Below are 19888 nucleotides of genomic sequence, written 5' to 3'. Positions count from 1 at the left end.
GATACCCAACGGCGGGGCTTTTCTACGAATATCACTCTAGGGCAGAGACTATAGGTTTCTACGTAGTGATGAGTTCTGCAACGAGATGGGAAGGGCATAATTGGAATGAAGGGATGAAATTATAGGGAAATGAACTAGCGAGGATGCTTTAAAACGTCTTCGAGAATTATTAGGGGAGGGAGAAATGTGCGCGGTCTTTTGCTAGTATGAGAGTTGCACTTCAGAATTCGATTCATGTAAGCTATTAGTTATTGCATGGATGGGTGGATTCAAACAATTAAAGATGAGAGAGAGCTAGGTGAAAATGCAATGGGGAGAATATAAAAGAGCGCAGTACGCCGGGTTTTCTCAGTTTGATGGCTCTAGAAATGTGCTTGTGATGGATGTGATCTCTTCTGGATGTGCTCACGGGTGCTGACGATGAACGACTGGACACTAGTGTGTTTTGGTCTTTGACTAATGGCTGGATTGAATCTACACTCATACTCCCGCAAGATGGGGAGGGTAATTACAACTCAAACTTCAATTCATCAGTCATTTATTAAGCCTTGAACGGTGTCGCTGAAATATGTTCTGATTGAGCTCTAGACACGTGGGTGCCAGTTACGCTGTGTATGTACAAGATATACAAATTCTATCCTTTCACCGACTCCCCTTTAAATCCTCAATCTATCGCTCGACCCAACACCAACATCAAACATCATTGGTGATTTACATGCCCCGAACCCCTCAACCCCAATCCCCAATTTCATACATAACCCATAACCTCCTAATCCACCAATTCCCCCACCAACTTCAAAATTTCCATCTCTCCCACTTCCTTGCGTTCCTCCTCCCACTTTCCATAAGCATCCCACCACCACCCATGCGTTACCCCATCATTTCCTTTGTACCCCGCTACCCCATCTGCACCCACGCGTTTTGACCACGGCTTATCGACTATATAATGCAAGCCCCGCACCTCCTCATCCCGCCACATCTCCGGATGCCAATACCGCCATGTTTTCAGCGCATTCCATTTCCACCCGATGCTCACCCATCGATCGCGCCACCACTCGGTAATGAAATCTTGATCAGGAAACTGATAGCTCGAAATCTCAGTTTGATGCGTCTCAATGAATTTCCACATATCATCCCAGGTTTCTTTGCTGGGCGCAAAAACAAATACTCCCGAATTGAGAAGCGTATGTGTTTGCGGCCCGCTGGATCCAGATGGCACGGGTGGGTTGTGTTCCACGGGGTTGGGGCTGGGGGTTACATAGGCGCAGTTCTCGCGCGTCCAGGACTCCGGAGCCCACGTGTCGTTTTCAAGATTGCACACGCAGACGTGGTTGGCGGCGAGGAGCTTGCCCGCTTCACCGGGGATGGAGGGATTGGTTAGTGCGTGTTTGAAGACGAGTTCGTCCATGGGACCGAAGATCAGGATGTCGGCGTCCAGGAAACAGATTCGTTCGTAGGGGTACGTGTACAGCGAGAAGACTTGCAGTTTGGTCCAGGTGGAGGCGAAGCGGGCGGCGACGCCGGAGTTGGCGCTGAGGTTTAGGAGGGGCGTGGGGTGCAGGATCATATTGGAGCGGAGGGCTTCGCGTTCGAGGCCTGGGAGGTAGTGTTCCGGGAGGTTGGCGTACATGAGGATGAGCGGGAATTGGGAACCGTGTTTTTTGAGAGTATGCGCTAGGAGGATGGCGCCGGGGAGGTAGGAGGGCGAGGTGATGAGGGTGGCGTAGGCGGCGGTGGGGTCGGAGGGAGGCGTGGTGGTAGTGGAGGGGAAGTGTGCGGAGGTGGGGGATGGTGTGGCGGTGCTGGGAGTGGACATTTTGGGGATTGGCTGGATTTAGATAGAAGGGGGGTGTGGATGGGTAGGTAGGTTAATGAAAATTAAATCTACTATTTCTCAAAATCAAAAGTCTTTTGTGTAGCAATACTGAGTAGGTACCGAGAGGTAGGTAGGTAGGTAGGTAGATATCAAAATCAAACGGTACACATGAAGAAATCTCCGTAGGAATCTCAGGAGAAAAAACAAGAAAAGTACTAGAGTGAATTACCTAGGGACTTCTTATACTCGAATTTCGAGAAGGAAAAGTAGGTAAGTAGTCCCTGCCGCGTTTTTCTCATCACCACGCCACAACACTACAGAATACGGCAGGAATAACCTAACGTTCACGTTCATGTTAACGGTGACTGGGAGTTGTTGGTTAAGGTGTGGAGGTAAGGAACTACCTAGGTACTTACTTGTATCTCACTAGTAGGTAGGGGGTAGAGAGGTAGGTAGGTAGGTGAAAAATCTAGACGTCATGGAATTGGATGAAAGACGTAGGGTAGGGTGGGTAGCGAGGTGAATGAATGGATAATTGAATAAATGTCTTTGTATGGGTAGGTAGATAGGTAGATGCTTAGATGATGTGATATGAAAGAAAAGAAAGAAAAGAGGAAATCTTTCTGTTCGGAGGGCTTATCTGCTTTTTGATAGTATACGTTATACCGGTATGTATCTTGATTATATGAGTAGAGAAGATATATATATTGAACAATCCTCACTTCATGACGAGTACCAGTATTACCAAAAATATCAATCCTCGAGTACAGTACAATGAGTATCGCGTAGATACAAATTCCAATTCCAAATAACTGAAAAAAGCCAAGTCCCATTGCCCGCCTCCGTCTTGAAATCGAAGTGGCCAATTCCGGTCTGGATTTCTCTAGGGATTTTTATCTCTTTTATTCTCCTAGACAGGTACTCGTATGTACGAGTATGTATAGCGTAGCACTAAGGCTTTGCGAGCCAGTCATGGTAAGGTTGATCCCTCGGCTAGATCGCCCCTGGATCTTATCTTATCTTGGGTGTGCGTCTGGGTGTGTAGGTAGGTACCTCCACTTCGTATCTAGGTGTGCCACACAAAACCCGCCAAAAATAATAAATTATTGGCATGCAGAATTTCATAGAGGAATATCGTTTTCTGAGGCATTCTTCTGCGATTGGATTTTCATTCAAGTAGGTACTTAACTTATGGACTTTTGCTGGCCGGCTTTTTCTCCGGGTCGCGATGTCTACCTAGGTATCGGATTATCAAAAGCTCGGAGGCTTCGCATTTTTCGGCATTCGAGTGGTCAGCAAGAAATGGTCAGCAATATAATTGGATACAGTGGAATGGTCAGCAATTGGAAATCATAGCTCCCCCTCCACTGCGCATCCTGGGGTAGGGGAAAAATTATCGCGATTCGAAGATTTTCCTCCTCTAGGAAATTTTTTTGTTCTCTGTCTTCATAATGTATAAATCCCTAGATCGCAAAAGTGACAAGTGTAAATGCGTCGTGTGTTTCCTGTTCCTTTTCGCTCCTTGCTCCTCTTTACTACCCTGAGATTGGACGTTGTGGTACCGGTTTCGACTACCATTTCTACGTGTGCTAGTTCGGTCAGATCTTTATCTTTAGGTCCCGTCTCGAGAAATATAAATTGGACGGCGCTTGTGAAGGGAAATTGCATCGCGTGGAATTCTCATAACCGTATACCTATTCCTCAATTTTCGCAAGCTCGAAGCGCAGAGATGTCGACTTCGAATGCGGAAGTAAAAGAGGTGGTTGATAAGGCAGGGGAGCCGGCAAGTAAGCAAGCGGAGATATTGGGAGAGAATGAGGGGAGGGAAGAAGCATTGAAGGAGATTGAAAAGGTAGAGGAGAAAATAGAAAAGAAAGAACAGAAGAAAGAAGAAGCGCTTCCGAAATTAAGCGCTGCAGATTTTAAAGTCTACAATTCCATGGCGGAACGTATGAATTACTTTGTACGTTTACTTCTTCCTCTCTCATTCCATTCAACTCAACTCATTTCTCCACTAACCCACCCTTCAGCACAATCACTTCCGCCAAACATGGACGCTTCTCAAAACCGCCACGACCAATAACCAACGACCGCGCAATCTCTCTCTCCGCCAATTCCTCCAAACCGGACTTTCCTTTCTCTCGCAACTTGAAGCCCACCACGGCATCGAAGAACAGCACATCTTTCCTGTTCTGGCGCGCAAGATGCCGGAATTCGCGAATGGAAAAAATGCAGCTGAGTTGTTGCGACAGCATAGGGAAATTCATAAGGGGATGGATGTTATGCAGGAGTATCTGGAGAAGTGTAGGGATGGAGAGACGGAATTGAGTTTGAAGGTTTTGGGGGAGAAGATGGATGGGTTTGGGGAAGTGTTGTGGAAGCATTTGGATCAGGAGGTGGAGACTTTGGGGGCGGAGAATATGAGGAGGTATTGGTCGAAGGAGGAGATGAGGAGGTTGCCGATGTAAGGGGGGTGGGCAGGTGTAGGGCCTTTTTATATATATATTGAGGGGTCAGGGGTAGGAAGATATAGGGGAATAGACGTTTAGCGAGGCTGAAGAAGCGGAAGCGGGGAGGTAGGTGCTGTTAGGGGTAGTATATTGAAGTCAATAAGAGGGATGAGAGGACATGTGAATTTCTTGAAATTAGCCAGCCTGAAGATTTATATTATACAGAGAAAAGAGAAAAGAAAAGAAAAACATTGAACATTCAATCTTCATAGAATACAAGAGCAGCGTGATTCACACACTCTCCAACAATCAAAATACATTCATCCTACATAATTACCGTAAAATTAAAGACGTACATACATGTACGTAGGTCGCTCAAGCGAATATACGAGAACTCCACAAAGGGGTTGTATTCTCAACTACAAACTATGTTATATCTATACAGTATTATTGTATATCCGATTTCTTCTATATATCTACAGTATCGAATGGAACGATTACGCTTTTCCTTTCGTTATGAGGTTGAATACCGTGATGAGTTATAATTGGAAAGAGAAGTGGATTGTGGTAATTGATATCTTGATGTCTTGATTTCTTGATTTATGTGAATGAAATGTACGGAACTTAGACTCTATGATGTGGTATTTTGGGTCGATGAGTGCGGTTTCTAGAACATGGATTATGGGTGGGATTCGGATGTTGAGATGTTGAGATTCGAAGATGATGAGATGCATAGGTGACGTTGATTTACTAAAGGAAATATGAATAGAGATGAAAATTAAATAGTCTTGAGTGAGTGATGGAACGAATGAACTAGAATAGCATTTGTGGAGATATTATATGTTAGAATAGTAAATATACATCACTTCCAGAACCGAAATACTCGGTAGTAATACAGCAAAATCGAAGATCAGACTATCGAATCTCCGATATAAAGCAGCTTGAGATTAGAATGATAACATATACCTAGGTATATAAGAATCTAGAATGAAGTATCAAATATGTAAGTTTGGATTTGAATGTGTAAGTTACATGTTAACCGAGGTACTAGTATCAGTAGGTGTATAAGATGTTGCGATTCGAGGTTATCACCGTATCTTAAAAATAACCTCTCTATAAGCGAAAATCTATAAAGTTCGAGGACTCTTTAAAAGGACTTTGGTCGACTTATAAATTCATTCCAAACAGAATATTAAATAACATCTGAGGAGTTCAAACCAAATCCAAATCTCGTTTACATTCAAAATCAGGATTATCTGTGTTCGATATATCATTAAAGAGAGATTCAAATTAATCGAGGTCCTTCTAAAGGGTAGGTACTCAATTTCCGCACTTCTTTGGATTATGTAGTAACCCATCGGGTCTGCTTACCGAGATGTAGGATTATACCGCATGATTACATATACTCTAGATAAAGGGCGTTCTTGCAAATCTACAGCTTTTGCGCTGTCAGATATGTACATGTACATATTGTTCAGAAATCTTTACAGACTCACGACAACTCATTCGAGGCTCGAGGATCGAGTGATCCTAGCCCTGCAGAACCCTGAAGTGAGGCGTGCGATATGTATGTATGCACGACAAGGTTGCATTGGGTTGCAACACGTGAGCGAAATTTCAAGAACGAGGCGCCGCTGAGCCTAGGGCATTGCGCCTTCACTTTCCAGGCATGTAAATGAGGCTGGGAGCTGTGTTGTATATCTCTATCAACCCTCCTAGGTTTGTAATAATTTCGGCCCTTCTCCTTTACCTGTTTTTCTATTAAATTGAGATCAATATTGATCATTTTCGTTTCATATTGTTTATAGATTACAAGTACAACTGTACAAGTGTAATGGAGGGTACAATCGAGGTTACAATGCCGTATGTATAGAGGAGTCCTATGATATATTTTCTAATTAGAAAAAGGATGTAATTTCATGTTTACGCGGAGCGAGGACCCTGGACTACCTGGATCACTCCGGTTTCTCGGATTACCTGGATGGATTCTGGACAGACTCTCAACACAGGCCAATTGGAAATGCCCCCCCGGGACAGACCATGGACGGACCAAAGTATTCTGGATTCTTGACACTGGATATAAATCGGCAATGGACCAAAGACCTAGGCGGAGCTGGACTTTCGAGTTAGGACAACCAGAAGCCTCTGGAGGCTATCAAGCTTTCTCATTGTATATTCAAACAAGGTTTGTGTCGTATCATTTCATTTGTGTATCGCTGATACGCCAGCCTATATTCCTGGTACATGTTCCAGAATTCTTTCCTCGTGCGATTGGAAAATTATTCTCTGCTTTAATGTTCGAGATGGCTCCTCTTCAAAGGGTTCTCTAGACGCCCCTCGTCTTAGTGACCAGGGAACTAAAGTTCAGCAAATGCATTCTTTTATTCAATCACATTGGCTGATTGATCATACCTAGACTGAGGGTTCCCGTTCTCGTAGATCCCTCTTTTGGAACTTTCCGAGCGGATTTGACGGTGCGTACTTGAATATTAGCACATTACCATGACAAGAATGCTAATGTAATATCGTTGGGCAGTTCACTCGATTTTTGATGAGCAGCTACAAACACTCGCGGGACTCTAACAAGACGGAACTGTTTCTATTTTTCAGCCTGAAGTTCCCTGGGATCACGAGCAGTATAGCGAGCACTATACCTCGGCGCAGCAGAGTGCTGCGGACCCATCATTTTGGATGCAGCAGCTATATTCTACAGCGTACGGCCTCTCCTCGTGTATCGGTTCCATCGGCCAATGAGCTGTTCCGATCTTGATAGCAAGATATTGACACTGTTTTTGGTGGGATAAATCTCTAACATCTATCAGAACTGATAGCATTCAAGATCCACAACCAGATCTCTCGTCCCTTCCCCGAACAAGCATATCTCAAACAGATAAGCAAGAAACTGCTTCCAAGTAAGCGATGTCATTTTGATCCATGTTAACCAACTACTGAATCCCACGCTGTCAATCTATGGATGAAAATCAACGCGTCCATAAATGTACAACACTGGGCTGCAAAACTCCCTGCTTCAAAAAGCCATTAGATCTTTGACGTCACCAACGGTCTCACGAGGCGCCTCGATTCTTCTGTCACATAAGAACCTGTAAAGCTCACACTAGGGGGTTCAAACGCAAAGATAATCTCACGGAGCATCGAAAACGAGTTCACGAGGCAAATGCACGAGCTTCGGTGGTTGCGTCTCACGACTCGAAACCAGCGCTCGAGCCGAACCAATTGAAGATGAAGAAATGGGAAACGCAATTCCACCTTCGGCTCTAATGGCAATCAAGAATGGCTCTGATGGCAACTTGTCGCCAAAGGAGTTTCTTTTGGTAAAGCTCGCGGAGTTACAAGCCTCGAGGATGAGATTGATAGAGGAAAAAGATGAGGAAATTAGAGCGGTGGAAAAGACACTGTCTTTGATGTGACTTTCGGGATTGATGGTAGTAGAAATGAAGGGGATCGATCTGTGATCTGGATGAGCATTGGGGCCATGGGATCGTGTTAAACATGTTTGGTGGATAGAACTTGGGTTCTTATCTTCAGGAAACTATTTCATTGGAAGCGCTAGCTACGAAAATTTGGCGGAAATGATGTTCAGTTCAAGGACACGATGATTCAAGTATCGACTGCAATATGGAAACCGGTGCAGTATTTACACGATGACTCATTTCGGTGCCAACCCCTTTTGGTTCTTTATCCTAAGATATGTAACGGATCTCAATCTTCACAAATTTCTCCTTCTCTGAAACTCAGCCCCCCAGGGAACACTACATTCGAATATTCAAGTCCGGATGAAGCACTGAAGTCCTATGACTGAGATTTGAGTTGGCCTAACAAGATGCTGAAGACTCGCATGTTATGTCTTTATGATCCTTTATTTCACTTGAACTTAAAGACAATAGTCCCTCTGCTCTCTTGATCATTATGTAGCCACTAAGCAAACCAGGCTTAAAACGGACCATGAAAATCATATTCATAATCGACATAAATCCCGATATACAGAGTGCCACGTCTTAACTTCATAATGTGTTTTACCTGATATACAGTGTCCTTATACACTTTCCCATGCACCCAATGCATATTATACACACTCTATTTCCGATTCAATAGTGCTCTTCTCCTCCCTTTCCAATCATCATATATCCATTTCCTCTACAGGTCCTCAAATCTTAGCCTCTTCAGCCTTCTTCTTCGTCCATCCTTCATCCGGCATCAGGTCCCTCCTTACTCCCTCAAACCTAACCAGATTTTCCTTATACGGATGCGCCGCGCCCTCAAACGCCTTCAATCGTCCCAGTCTCCCATCTCGCAATCGATTCTTCGGTAACATTCCACTGACCGCCTTCCTCAGAACTTCTGCGCCTCCGAATTTATCCATCAAACCCTCCATACTGATTTCCTTCAAACTACCAGGTCGTGTGTTGTGACGATAATATTTCTTCTGATACATTTTTTTGCCCGTAGTGTGGAGATTCGCGCAATTGGTAACAACAACATAGTCACCGCAATCTGTGGAGGGATCCCAGATTGGCTTGTGTTTTCCCATGAGGAGAAGTGCGATGCGGGAAGCGAGACGCCCGAGGGGTGGTGGTGTGATGCGGGCTGTGACAGAGGGGGGTGAGGAGGGGTTTGGACGAGGTCGAAGGGTGGAGAGAGGAATGTGCGGGGCACTGGCAGAGATGTGATGCCACGTGCGGGAGTAGGCTAGTTTTGTCTGAGAGTGTGTTAATTTATGTATGCAGTTTGTTCGGGGGCTTATTCGCATATAACGACGACTTCGATGGTGCATGCTAGAAGAGTAGTAAAGGAAGAGGTTGAGAACTTACAAATCCATTTGTTTGCGACATCGTGGGATATAATTGGCACAATAACCAATGTAAATACGATGCGCGGGGGACGATATAATTGGCAACTAAATGATTCCCTCGTTGTCGTCGTCAAACTCAAGCCTTGAAGTCAATCGTGATTCTAGATGCCAAGACATTTTTTCTCGAATGGCTTTATGGGATCTTGATTGGCTGGATCTTTTGGCGAGGCTTCCGAGGCTGGATTTCAAAGCATTCATTGTTGCCCCACGTATGATGGAGATGTTGTATTCTGAACTTCATTCATATTGAATCTTCTCTTATTTATTATTCTATCACATACAGGAGGTCTGAGCAAGAGTTTTCAGAAATATAAACTCCTCAAAATGGCAATCACAACTCCCTTCCAGGTAGTTCCCCTCGATTCCGATCACGTGCATTGACCAAAACCGAAATATCACTAATGGAGAATAGACACAATTTGCAGTACCTATGACATGTGAAGCATGTATAAAAGACATCGAAGGGTCTTTATTTAAACTAGGTGGAATACAGAAAGTTGAAGCAAATCTGAAGGATCAGCTTGTTACTATCGAAGGAACAAGTAAGTTTGTAACTTTACCCCGCCAAGAAAATGGGAGAGTTTGGGAGATGGGGGTTCGTTACTGACGTGGGAATAGCTGCGCCTTCGGAGATTGTTAAGGCAATTGAAGATACGGGGCGAGATGCAATTTTGAGGGGTTCTGGGGGAAGTGATGGTATGTTTGTTTTTTACGTTGTGTTTGAGTGGGAGTGGGAGTTTGGGTTCAATTTCATTTCAGGGTTGGTGTCTTGAGGTCCTTGTCTGAGATTTGTATAGGTGCGGCTGTCTGTATTCTTGAGACACATGATACTACTGTATCGGACAAAGTACGAGGATTAGTGAGGATGGTGCAGGTATCTCCTACATTAACGTTGGTGGATTTGACGATTCGAGGATTGCAAGAAGGAATATACTGGGCCACTATTAGAGAGGCGGGGGATATTTCCAACGGAGCAATCTCTACAGCAGGTCTATGGAAGGGAGGTAGTGAAGATACACCGAGAGGTGCGTTTGGTACCGTGAGTGTGGGGAAGAATGGAATGGGAAGTGTGTTTTTGGACAAGCCAATCCAGATATGGGAAATGATTGGGAGGGGAATGGTAGTATCGAAACAACATGAGGGAGACAGAAAGTTTGAGAAGAATGATGAGAATACTCTCGTGGGGGTAATTGCACGGAGTGCTGGTGTATGGGATAATGATAAGACAGTCTGTTCTTGCTCGGGCAAGACATTGTGGGAGGAAAGGAAGGATGAGATCAGTAAAGGTATGCTCTGATCATATATCAGATGATCGCACAAGAAATGGAACGATAGCATGATACGATACGTACGCCCAAGAAGCTTTTTCTCTGCCACCCGCGCTTTTTACATACCTATACGTGCTTTCCGTCTGAGAACGACCCGTGGCTTGATCAGAGAAGTGCAAAGAAGCAATCCAGAGGAACAAAGCAGGGAATTTTCAAGTGTTTGATCAGGCTACCATGGACTAAATCAAACCTTAAGGATGAGTATTATGAAGAGTAAGCTTCTCTTGTCAAACGTTAAATACGAATGCGTTGCAAATCTGTCATAAACCGGGCAATGATTCCACTTTTAAATACCGTCAAGATTGCTTGTCTATGGTAACCCTAATCAGCGAGATCTAATCTCTCAATCGTAGCCCTACCTTAGGCCATCATGTATATTGATCTCATTATTCTTCACGGACCAAAAGGCTGGATGCGACAGAGAAAGCTGCACGCAACCTTAATTTTACATCTGTGTTTGAACTATCGTAGAATGTGCCGTACTTATTCATAGTGTCGGCTATTGCATATCCTCTCGGGCGATGTTCGTCCTGCTTGATTTGCCCACCTACTAGACTGCCGTTAAAGTTGAGACGAAAGGAAAAAAATGTTTTCTTCTGTCAAGCTGGGCAGCATCATGCAAACGGAGCAATCACGATGATGACCAGTTTTTGTGATCTGGCATCTTTATTTCGAGCTTGTTCTTCTCCCGCGTGGCCGTTTAGAACTTTGAATGTGCCCTAAATTCTCAAACAAGGTGAGAAAGGTGAGGTGGAAGCGAGTTTCGTCCAATCGAGGTGTCTTCCCCTGAGACGCCAAGCTTCCTGCGCTTCAATTCAATGCTTATCCGATATCCGATAAGATGCGGGCTAGGATATTCGGCGGTTATCTTTTGAGGAATCGCCCTACGGTTATGTGCGTGGCCGTTTGTGATCTGTTCGGAGGTTACTTTCGGGGTCAGTTGCTGAATTGGTCTGGGCCCAGCAGGCGAGGAAATTCTTTTGTCTTTTAGATGTTGGTATGAATTGCATGGCATGGATGATTATATGTATAGCATACGTTCGCATTGCCAAATCGATAGTTTGCAATGGCAAATTGTCGGTCAAAGACAAAAATAACTTGGCATATCGAACTCTTCCAATTGCATGACATAACAAGCCCGTGGATCTGAAGGTATTCATAGATACAAGATATCACAAGACCTTAACCTATAAATAATGTCGAATGAAATTTATACTCAGTACCAACAACATAAACTATTGAATCAATCCCGCTGCAAGCAACACTATCACAGTCACCGATGGCATTCTATCTTATGTGAGTTCATGATCTTCAACTCAATTCTACCAAGTCAAGAAACTCGACTAATCCAGACTTTAACCTACATACTGAATCATTAAAAAGAAAGAGAGATATCGTGGACATTTCAAAAGGTAGAAGAAATGCACGGACAAGAAGATACGTTGGATTACGCGCCGATGGAACAAAAAGTGACAGAAAGCGTAACTCTTGACCATCCAATCGGCATGGTATAGGGGATCTTGGAACACTTGCTGCTTTGAACCAGCCTTAAGCGAACTGAATCCAAGTTTCGCAAGCTCCAAATGTGTGGCCACCAACTTTTCACATTTACCAATCATTTTCATAATTTTGGAGAATAAAAGCAAATTTGCTGGTGGCTTGAGCGATTAATCATGATGCTTCTGTATGAAAAGCGTCTCAATTGTGGTTTACGCTTTCATTTCATTTCCAATATCGAGTGCGGCTTTTCGAAGTAGATAGCTAGTTGGAGTAGGTATACATTCGTCGCAACAATATATCACAACACCGGAACACGTAAGGGCAAGACAAAGCGACGTTACTACTGTTGCGAAGTATTCCGATAGATGAATGGTAAGATAGCTACCCGAGTAGATTTTGAAGCAGCGATTGACAAGGGGATTCAAGAATTGGTTTGAAATTTGTAACTCATTGCCCATGGGCTAAGACCGAAGCAAGGATATAACGAAAATGGCAAGAACACTTTCGCAGAATAGAAGAAATCTATTTCCAAAATTCATGTACTTTCCTGTGTTCCATATATGAATAGAGGTATGTATGTACGTATGTATGTATTTCATATCAACGCCCCTTGAGCCACTGCTATATTTGAACCTCAATCTCTGTATATAATATGGATAATATAACCATCCGCATGCATGAAACTCCCATGTTCGATCTACTTAAGTAGTCAATACTTCTTCCTACACATCTCCTCCGTACTAGTCGTAGCCCCGTTCGACACGATACGTCGATTAGTTGCCGTGGATCGTGTCGGGGTTAGCAGGGACCATTTTTCGACCAGGGAACCCCTCTAAATCCACATTTTAGTATCACTGCACCATCGACTTGCATCAAGAGACTAATCAATCCACGTACCAAGCAATTCAAACCTCGTCTCCTCGTCTAACTCTCCATTTTCAATCTTCCATATCCAAAAGAACTTCTAGGGCGCTACTCGTACATTGAACTTCTTCTATTATCCACTCATCCTCCTCCGTTCGTTGTGAGAGCGCTGCTAGCCAGCCATCGTACCTTACATTTCCAACCCAATTCGTTCTGCTTCGTGCATACACCCACACTCCCTTGTCTCTGAACTTTTCCACTTTATCCGTATCTTTATTCTGTTCTATTTTCGAGTATTCACATTTGAACATCAAGCTGTCAATTTTTCAATCTTTCTACAATCCATTCATCACGAGAACGGAAAATATCGAAGCCAAATCAAATCAAGTCTCCACGTTCCTTCGAGGTGCCGAATCGTTATTCCCCACCAGCCCACCACTACTTTACGATCAGCAATCAACACTAATTCATAGCGACGGGAGGAGCCCGCAAGTCAAATCCTACGAAAAGTACAAGGACTCGCATATGATCCTTTGAATTTATATACTTTAGAACATAATCTCAACCAAAATACCATTACTCGACAATAAGACATTCCCATCGCTGGACGGAGCCGAGAATATTTAATACACACTAGTTGCATCAAAGAGAAGGGACGTACGCAAGAAAAAAAGATACCGACATTTCGAGATAGCTTCGCACAACATACGAGTATTGCAACACGACATAGAATTTCCTTACACCGCTTGATAGCTGGTCGCCCACGAAGGCGACCAGCCAGCTACGAAAGAATATTTCACGAATACATAATTTTTGAGGGAGAAAAGGCATCATGTCTTTGAAACAGGTTAGTGGGTGGAAGGAAGAAAGATGAGGATTAGAGAAGGATACTTCAGTACTGACTACTTGCGCAGGAAATTGAGACGTGGGTTTCTGCCCTTGGTCGTTACGATAATAATGAATTCGATGAAGCGTTGAAGGAGTTTGATGGCATTGCAGATACTTCAAAGATTCTCTTCAATTGTGGTGTTATTCATGCGACATTGGGGGAACATGAGAAAGCGGTTAGTACTTCTCATTCCTGGTGACGAACTCCATTATACTGGCAGAATCTAATTCACTACAGGTCGAATGTTATCAAAAAGCCGTTCGTCTGGATCAATACCTAGCCGTAGCATATTTTCAACAAGGTGTCTCGAATTTCTTGGTTGGCGATTTCGAGGAGGCTTTGGCAAACTTCAATGATACTTTATTATACTTGAGGGGAAACAACATGATCGACTATGCTCAACTTGGTCTTCTTTTCAAACTATATTCGTGCGAAGTGTTATTTAATCGGGGGTTATGCTACATATATCTACAACAGAAGGAGGCAGGACTGCAGGATTTCTCCTTCGCTGTGAAAGAGAAGGTTGTTGAGGATCACAATGTCATTGATGAGGCAATTCGCGACGAAGCCGAGGTGTGTTTGTCATTCAGAGTTTAATGTTGAGAATTTACTAATGCTTTCATAGGGTTATACCGTTTTCTCGATTCCCGTAGGAGTTGTTTACAGGCCCAATCAAGCGAAGGTCAAGAACTTGAAGACGAAAGATTATCTAGGCAAAGCACGTTTAGTTGCAGCTTCAGACCGTGCAAATGCTTTTACTGGATTTGCCGGTTCAGAGATTAAGAATGTAAGTAATACTAATTGTATACTCTGAACCTGTGACACTAACTGTTTCAGGCTGGTATAATTCAACCCAAGGATGACCGCCCGACGGAGAACCTTTCATATGCAGCAGCGAACCTTGTAAAGCCCGGTTTGGCTAGCAAAAGACAACAATCAGAGCCACCTCTAAACCGAAATGTTTTCCCACCTACACCACCTCCTGAGGCAGAGAAAATTTCTGGACCTCCACCCATGAGTCGCGGTGCTTCTGTTCGGAACGGACCTAAACCCATGCCAGCTAAACTCAACATCGAAAAAGCACGTCCTACTGAAAGTTATGAGATTCGTGAACGTGACGATGCAAGAAGTCCTCCAGATGCGCGACCCGCCAGACGCGGGACTCAAAGAACAGCATCAGAACCAAGGGGGCCATCGCAAATGCAATACTCCAATAAACGATCCGAATCACGTTCAAGACAACCACCAAGACGAATGCAATCAACGCAAGAAGAAGAAGATGACTACCCAGAGGATCTCTATGATATGTATAGCTCCCCAGGTCGGAGATCGAACAATTCTAGACGCAACACCCGGAATAGATATATCGAAGAAGAAAGTGAATACGCAAGCGACTACGATGAAGGTTCTTTTGACGAAGATGAGTTCGAAATGGTCTCTAGTCGTCCGCCTCCTAGATCCCGCACAACATCTTCGATTAATGGTGGTAATGGTCGAGCTGGCTCTCGTCAACCTGATGTTCGCAAAGTTCGTGTGAAGGTCCACGCCGAGGATGTACGATATGTTATGATAGGCTCGGCTATCGAGTTCCGCGATTTCCAAGACAAGATAAAGGAAAAGTTTGGACTGCGTGATCGATTTAAGATCAAAGTTCGTGACGAGGATGTTCCTAATGGCGATATGATTACGATGGGTGATCAGGATGATTTGGATATGGTTTTGATGAGTGTGAAAGCAAATGCGAAGAGAGAAAGGTTGGATATGGGAAAGATGGAAGTGAGTTTATTTTACCTTCCTCTTTTTTCCACTAATATCGCTTACTGACATACAAACCAGATTTGGGTAGTAAAAGCGTGATTTGAGAACAAGTAAGATAATGATGAATGTTGACGATTATGTCTTTCCTTTCTATTTTATTTTCTCATGTACCAAAATTTCCTCTTTATTTTTGGAAGAAGTTGCTGGGAAGAGAAGCGAGATTTTTGTCTACTTAATTTGTTCGCCGAGGGAGAAAAATACTTCTTTGATATGATACCAGCAAATATCCACATTAGCGAATATAAATGTATTGTTTGCTTTCTTATATCCTTCTGAACATTGGTATTTGAGTTTACAGCGCTTAGAATTGTATAAGCGAGCGCCGAATCCGAATCGAAAAACAGGAATGTATGTACTAGGTATGTGGATATACGAGTACATTGTAATTATGGGAGAGGAGAGAAAAGGGAGGGAAGCTATCATTCATACATGTCTGGGACATAATTGATATATCTTTCCTTTTTTGAGTTTGAGTTTGAGTTTGAGTCTGGGGGGTTTTGTGGATTTGAATTTGGATTTCGACTTTCTCTCCTTTTTGTGTTGTTTGCTATTTGCTATTTTGTTGTTGGGGAAGAGGGTTTAGGTTTAGGGGGGGGGGGGGAGATGAGATTAAGTGGTTAATGTAAAATGAATAGATGTATGCATGTATAGGGAAGAACTCGGGTATCGAGGGTTTGGATATCCAGAATGCAGATGAATGATGGGTGTGAGAATGAGGAACGCATAGGACTGGGCAAATTGGAATGGTTTATATGTACTATGGATATTAATTAGTATGGATCATGGATATATATGTGTATGTGTGCGTGTGTATATTGGACGATGTGAAGATTTTCTATTGATTGATTGATTGATTGATTGAGAATGGAGACTTGACTTAATGTGGGAATGGAAATGGAAATGAAGATTATGCATGGATAGACGAATAGGTAAACAAATAGGTAACTTGTGATTGAATGAATATTAGTATTTAAATGCTATATCTATTATATCTACACCTATCTACCAAACCCATTTAGACAAGATTAAACCCCCCCCCCCCAAAAAAACTCGCAGGAAAGGAACCCATGAAATCTCTAATTCCCCCCTGCCTCTCCCCCATTCCCTCGCTATATGGAATAAATCTATCTGACACTCGGTAGTAAGAAAGACAATATCGAATGCAAAACAGAAGCGAAGGAATCCCAAAGGTTTGGGCTTGTCAAATTTGCTACGCGGTGGAATTTGTATGTATTTTAATGGCTCTCAATTTGATTGACAGAAAAAGAAAAGGAGAAGCGAAGGGGCCTTGTATTTCGTAGCTGTGTGGAGCGGGGTCTTGTGAGTTGGCTGGTGGATAGAAATCTAAGTAAGGCTGCTACGGGGGGGGGGGGGGCAGTGTTAGACATGTAGTGGAATATGAGAAAATCCAGACATGCTAACTATTCATAAAACATGGATAGACTCTTGTTTTGTTGCGAGATTAAATCGAGTTGAATTCCATGCTTAAATGGTATCTGCCATGATCTATATACATGGTCCTGAAAATGCGCCTAACGCTCTATACCCAAGATGCCAAAACGCCTTTCCAATATAAAGCAATGGTGAGTGGCGCCATGCAAATTATGCTATCATAAAATCATGATGTACGTCAAATCTATAGCTTTGGTGTGACTGGAGTTCTAGTGACGGCGACATTGATGAGACCGTTTGGTCCAGATTGAGGAGCATAAACTTCTGCGTCCTTTCCGGTGTTCTTAAGACCCTTGTGCCAGCTGAGATCTGTGGAAATGTTAGAACTCTTCTCGTACATTGAATGCCTCGTTTACTTACCAACTTCGAAATAATGCTTATTGGGCAAGGAGTAATCCACAGCCTCGACTTCTGGGACGGCTTCCAAAATGGAGCCGCACATCTTGTACATGGTGTTTTGTACAGATGGGCTGTTCTCTTCAGCGAACGTCTTCATGGTGATATTTCTGGCATCGTCAAATGCTTTATCGAATTTGGGGATGGCCTCTTTCACAGCGTCCAATCCGGCAAATGTTTTCCATGACCAGCCACAATCAACATCAGTGGACAAAATTCTGTCCCAGACCTCAGGGAGTGTAGTGTACTCGTCTCGGACAAAGCCATGGAATTGTGAGCCGGTGCTCTTCAAAACCAAGAGCCCAACAATTCCGCTGCGGATATCGATGCCCTTTCCTCTCTTGATAACGGCTTCAACATTTCGTGTTTCGCTTCCGTCTCTATAGAATGAGTGAGGGTGGGGTTTGCCATCGATAGTCATTCGTGTCCATCTGTGAGTAATGATTTTGATGTTGGCTGCGGTGAGATGGGGGTAGGTCTCGATAAAGTGAGTTCCGAGAATACTAGCAAAGAGCTCGGGTGGAGTAACTGGATGTTCTTTGGCTTTGATGTAAACTGTATTCTTCATGGAATCGGTTGCAACCACAACACTGTTATCGGCCTTGGTATATCTAGAGATTGGTTAGTTCTCGATTTCAGGGGTATCCAATAGAAGAGGCAACATACGAGACGTCGATAGCACCCTCCAGTAATACACAAACGGTCATTTCAGTGACAGTTTGAGTTCCGGTCTGCTCATCTCTCTCTACTTTATAGACGCGGACATTGTCCTTGCCATATTTTGCTGAAGCTATCGATGCCATGATAAATGTTTAAATCTGTGTTGATGTCTAAAAAGTAAGAAGTAGCAATAGAACGTATCTGAAAGACTTGATAGGTATTAGTATGATGTGAGCGACAACAAGAATGAGGATAGCAGATGAATGAATCGAATGAAGTCAAGGGGACTTTGGTCTCTTTATGGAATTCTGAGTATAGTCGCTAAAGAGTCTTAGCGGCCATGAAGTTGAATATTGTTTCGAGGAGAACGGAGAAGCTCAACCTACCTGCAGGAATCCACCGAATAAGATAGCTACGGGATGTTGTATCTTGGCTCCATATGCGAGGAGTTGATTCCAATATCTATCGGAAGGCGCCGAACGCACGAGGCCGACTTGTAGCCTTGTAATGAAACTTTGATAATTGGTCTTACTTTTACCTAACAACCATAATTTTTGGATGAAAAAGTCTTTTCACAATGCGGGTCTTGGGGAGAAAGGCATTTGAAACTTCGGGATTTGAGAAATTAAAGCGATATCGATAAATATTTCTTTCGCATGATTTTGTTCTGTCATTACATGAAATATTGAGGAATGGAAATGCAAGGCTGACCTGCCAAAACCAACGGGGTCGTCCGCCATACCTATTCTATTCCTATTACCTACTAAAACCACGAGTCTGACAGGTCTGTTCTCTCGTACGATGATTCTTATGTCTCATTGGACCCCACTATGAAACTTTGAAGCTTTGAATGGTTCGAATCTGATGCCGCTTCAATAGTTGAAGAAGACTGTGAAGGTCATCTCGAGGTCTATACAGAGAGATCATACAACTCCTTAAAAGGAGCGACAAGGCGGTCTCTCTCCTTGGAATTATCATGATGAACTGAAGATCTGATAGACAACGGGAACGGGGTTACCATGAGATCCTCTTATCAGCCTATTGCCGTTCTTAATATAGCGTTACTACTGCACTGTTCATTGATAAGGAAGTCCGATTCCTGAAGGGGGGTATTTTCGTACATTATCTTGAAGCGTGAAGCACCATTCCGTACAGTTCATCCAGTCTGTACGCCTAGCAACCAAGCGTTCCTGATGTATGTTGCAACATTTCGATGTATCTTCATTTCTACCATATAGAGTAGGAACGTATCCGAACATTACATAAGAAGAAGATATAGACACAAATATCCATAAGAGTTTGAAATGTAATGAATGTATTTGTCCATGAAAAATTTCCCCATACAATGAACACCAAAAGCAATTTGTTAGCGATGTCTTCATGGTCTTTTGGTCGTGTTGATCTGTGTTGTGACTTTTACCCCCATCATCTACCTATCTGCGGGAATCGGAGCGTTAAAGAACGAATTGATTGATGAAACATTTTAAAGATTCTATAAACTGTTCGTCGCAATAAAATCCAGCAGTTGAATTTCAGAATTATCAAACAGGCTGTTTGATACCTCCATTTTCCCACAATCTTTAGTCATTTTCTAGTACAGCAACACCTCAAACTTCACTATCTACAAGCTGGGTGCCCACATCGACTGCGGAACCTCCACACATATCACGACAAGCATATATTGTATTGCCTACGAACACCGTTCAGCTGGACCGAAATCCATTGCACTACAACCATATCTCCCATTTTCGCATAGGTATCTGGATGACTTTTGTGTCGGTCCCTTAACTGCACCACCTATGTCACCCCCGCACGAAGAACGTTGACCCCGACCTCTCGAATGGG

At 43.4% G+C, this 19888-nt stretch overlaps 8 protein-coding genes across 8 annotated transcripts; 5 read left to right on the top strand and 3 right to left on the bottom strand.

Annotated features, from left to right (window-relative positions):
* Positions 1 to 769: 769 nt before the first annotated feature.
* Positions 770 to 1816, bottom strand: EAE97_000692 (uncharacterized protein; the record flags this gene model as incomplete). Its single annotated transcript, XM_038871202.1, has 1 exon — positions 770 to 1816. The coding sequence occupies one exon, from the start codon at positions 1814 to 1816 to the stop codon at positions 770 to 772; it is 1047 nt and encodes a 348-aa protein (XP_038738563.1).
* A 1489-nt stretch (positions 1817 to 3305) lies between these two features.
* On the top strand, positions 3306 to 4560 carry EAE97_000691 (uncharacterized protein; the record flags this gene model as incomplete). The annotated part of the gene is made up of 2 exons (XM_038871201.1): positions 3306 to 3779; positions 3847 to 4560. The coding sequence occupies 2 exons, from the start codon at positions 3306 to 3308 to the stop codon at positions 4282 to 4284; spliced, it is 912 nt and encodes a 303-aa protein (XP_038738562.1). The 3' UTR covers positions 4285 to 4560.
* A 1796-nt stretch (positions 4561 to 6356) lies between these two features.
* EAE97_000690 (uncharacterized protein) lies at positions 6357 to 7694 on the top strand (the record flags this gene model as incomplete). The annotated part of the gene is made up of 5 exons (XM_038871200.1): positions 6357 to 6451; positions 6683 to 6740; positions 6877 to 6980; positions 7089 to 7178; positions 7484 to 7694. 5 exons carry the CDS (start codon positions 6357 to 6359, stop codon positions 7692 to 7694), a joined length of 558 nt encoding a protein of 185 aa, XP_038738561.1.
* EAE97_000689 (uncharacterized protein) lies at positions 7290 to 9274 on the bottom strand. Its single transcript, XM_038871199.1, has 2 exons — positions 9096 to 9274; positions 7290 to 8983 (listed from the first exon to the last, which is right to left on the bottom strand). The coding sequence occupies exons 1-2, from the start codon at positions 9114 to 9116 to the stop codon at positions 8432 to 8434; spliced, it is 573 nt and encodes a 190-aa protein (XP_038738560.1). The 5' UTR covers positions 9117 to 9274; the 3' UTR covers positions 7290 to 8431.
* A 186-nt stretch (positions 9275 to 9460) lies between these two features.
* On the top strand, positions 9461 to 10433 carry EAE97_000688 (uncharacterized protein; the record flags this gene model as incomplete). Its single annotated transcript, XM_038871198.1, has 4 exons — positions 9461 to 9484; positions 9549 to 9678; positions 9755 to 9832; positions 9934 to 10433. The coding sequence occupies 4 exons, from the start codon at positions 9461 to 9463 to the stop codon at positions 10431 to 10433; spliced, it is 732 nt and encodes a 243-aa protein (XP_038738559.1).
* Positions 10434 to 13660: 3227 nt separating this feature from the next.
* Positions 13661 to 15574, top strand: EAE97_000687 (uncharacterized protein; the record flags this gene model as incomplete). The annotated part of the gene is made up of 6 exons (XM_038871197.1): positions 13661 to 13675; positions 13743 to 13892; positions 13955 to 14290; positions 14343 to 14504; positions 14555 to 15493; positions 15554 to 15574. The coding sequence occupies 6 exons, from the start codon at positions 13661 to 13663 to the stop codon at positions 15572 to 15574; spliced, it is 1623 nt and encodes a 540-aa protein (XP_038738558.1).
* A 1597-nt stretch (positions 15575 to 17171) lies between these two features.
* On the bottom strand, positions 17172 to 18186 carry EAE97_000686 (uncharacterized protein; the record flags this gene model as incomplete). The annotated part of the gene is made up of 3 exons (XM_038871196.1): positions 17172 to 17296; positions 17348 to 17994; positions 18050 to 18186. The coding sequence occupies 3 exons, from the start codon at positions 18184 to 18186 to the stop codon at positions 17172 to 17174; spliced, it is 909 nt and encodes a 302-aa protein (XP_038738557.1).
* Positions 18187 to 19415: 1229 nt separating this feature from the next.
* EAE97_000685 (uncharacterized protein) lies at positions 19416 to 19869 on the top strand (the record flags this gene model as incomplete). The annotated part of the gene is made up of 2 exons (XM_038871195.1): positions 19416 to 19496; positions 19639 to 19869. The coding sequence occupies 2 exons, from the start codon at positions 19416 to 19418 to the stop codon at positions 19867 to 19869; spliced, it is 312 nt and encodes a 103-aa protein (XP_038738556.1).
* Positions 19870 to 19888: the final 19 nt, after the last annotated feature.

Source organism: Botrytis byssoidea, assembly GCF_014898295.1.
Source record: "Botrytis byssoidea strain MUCL 94 chromosome Unknown BBYS_001, whole genome shotgun sequence".
NCBI lineage: Eukaryota > Fungi > Ascomycota > Leotiomycetes > Helotiales > Sclerotiniaceae > Botrytis > Botrytis byssoidea.
The sequence above is the reverse complement of the archived record's forward strand: the minus strand, read 5'-3'. Positions and strand labels throughout refer to the sequence as shown.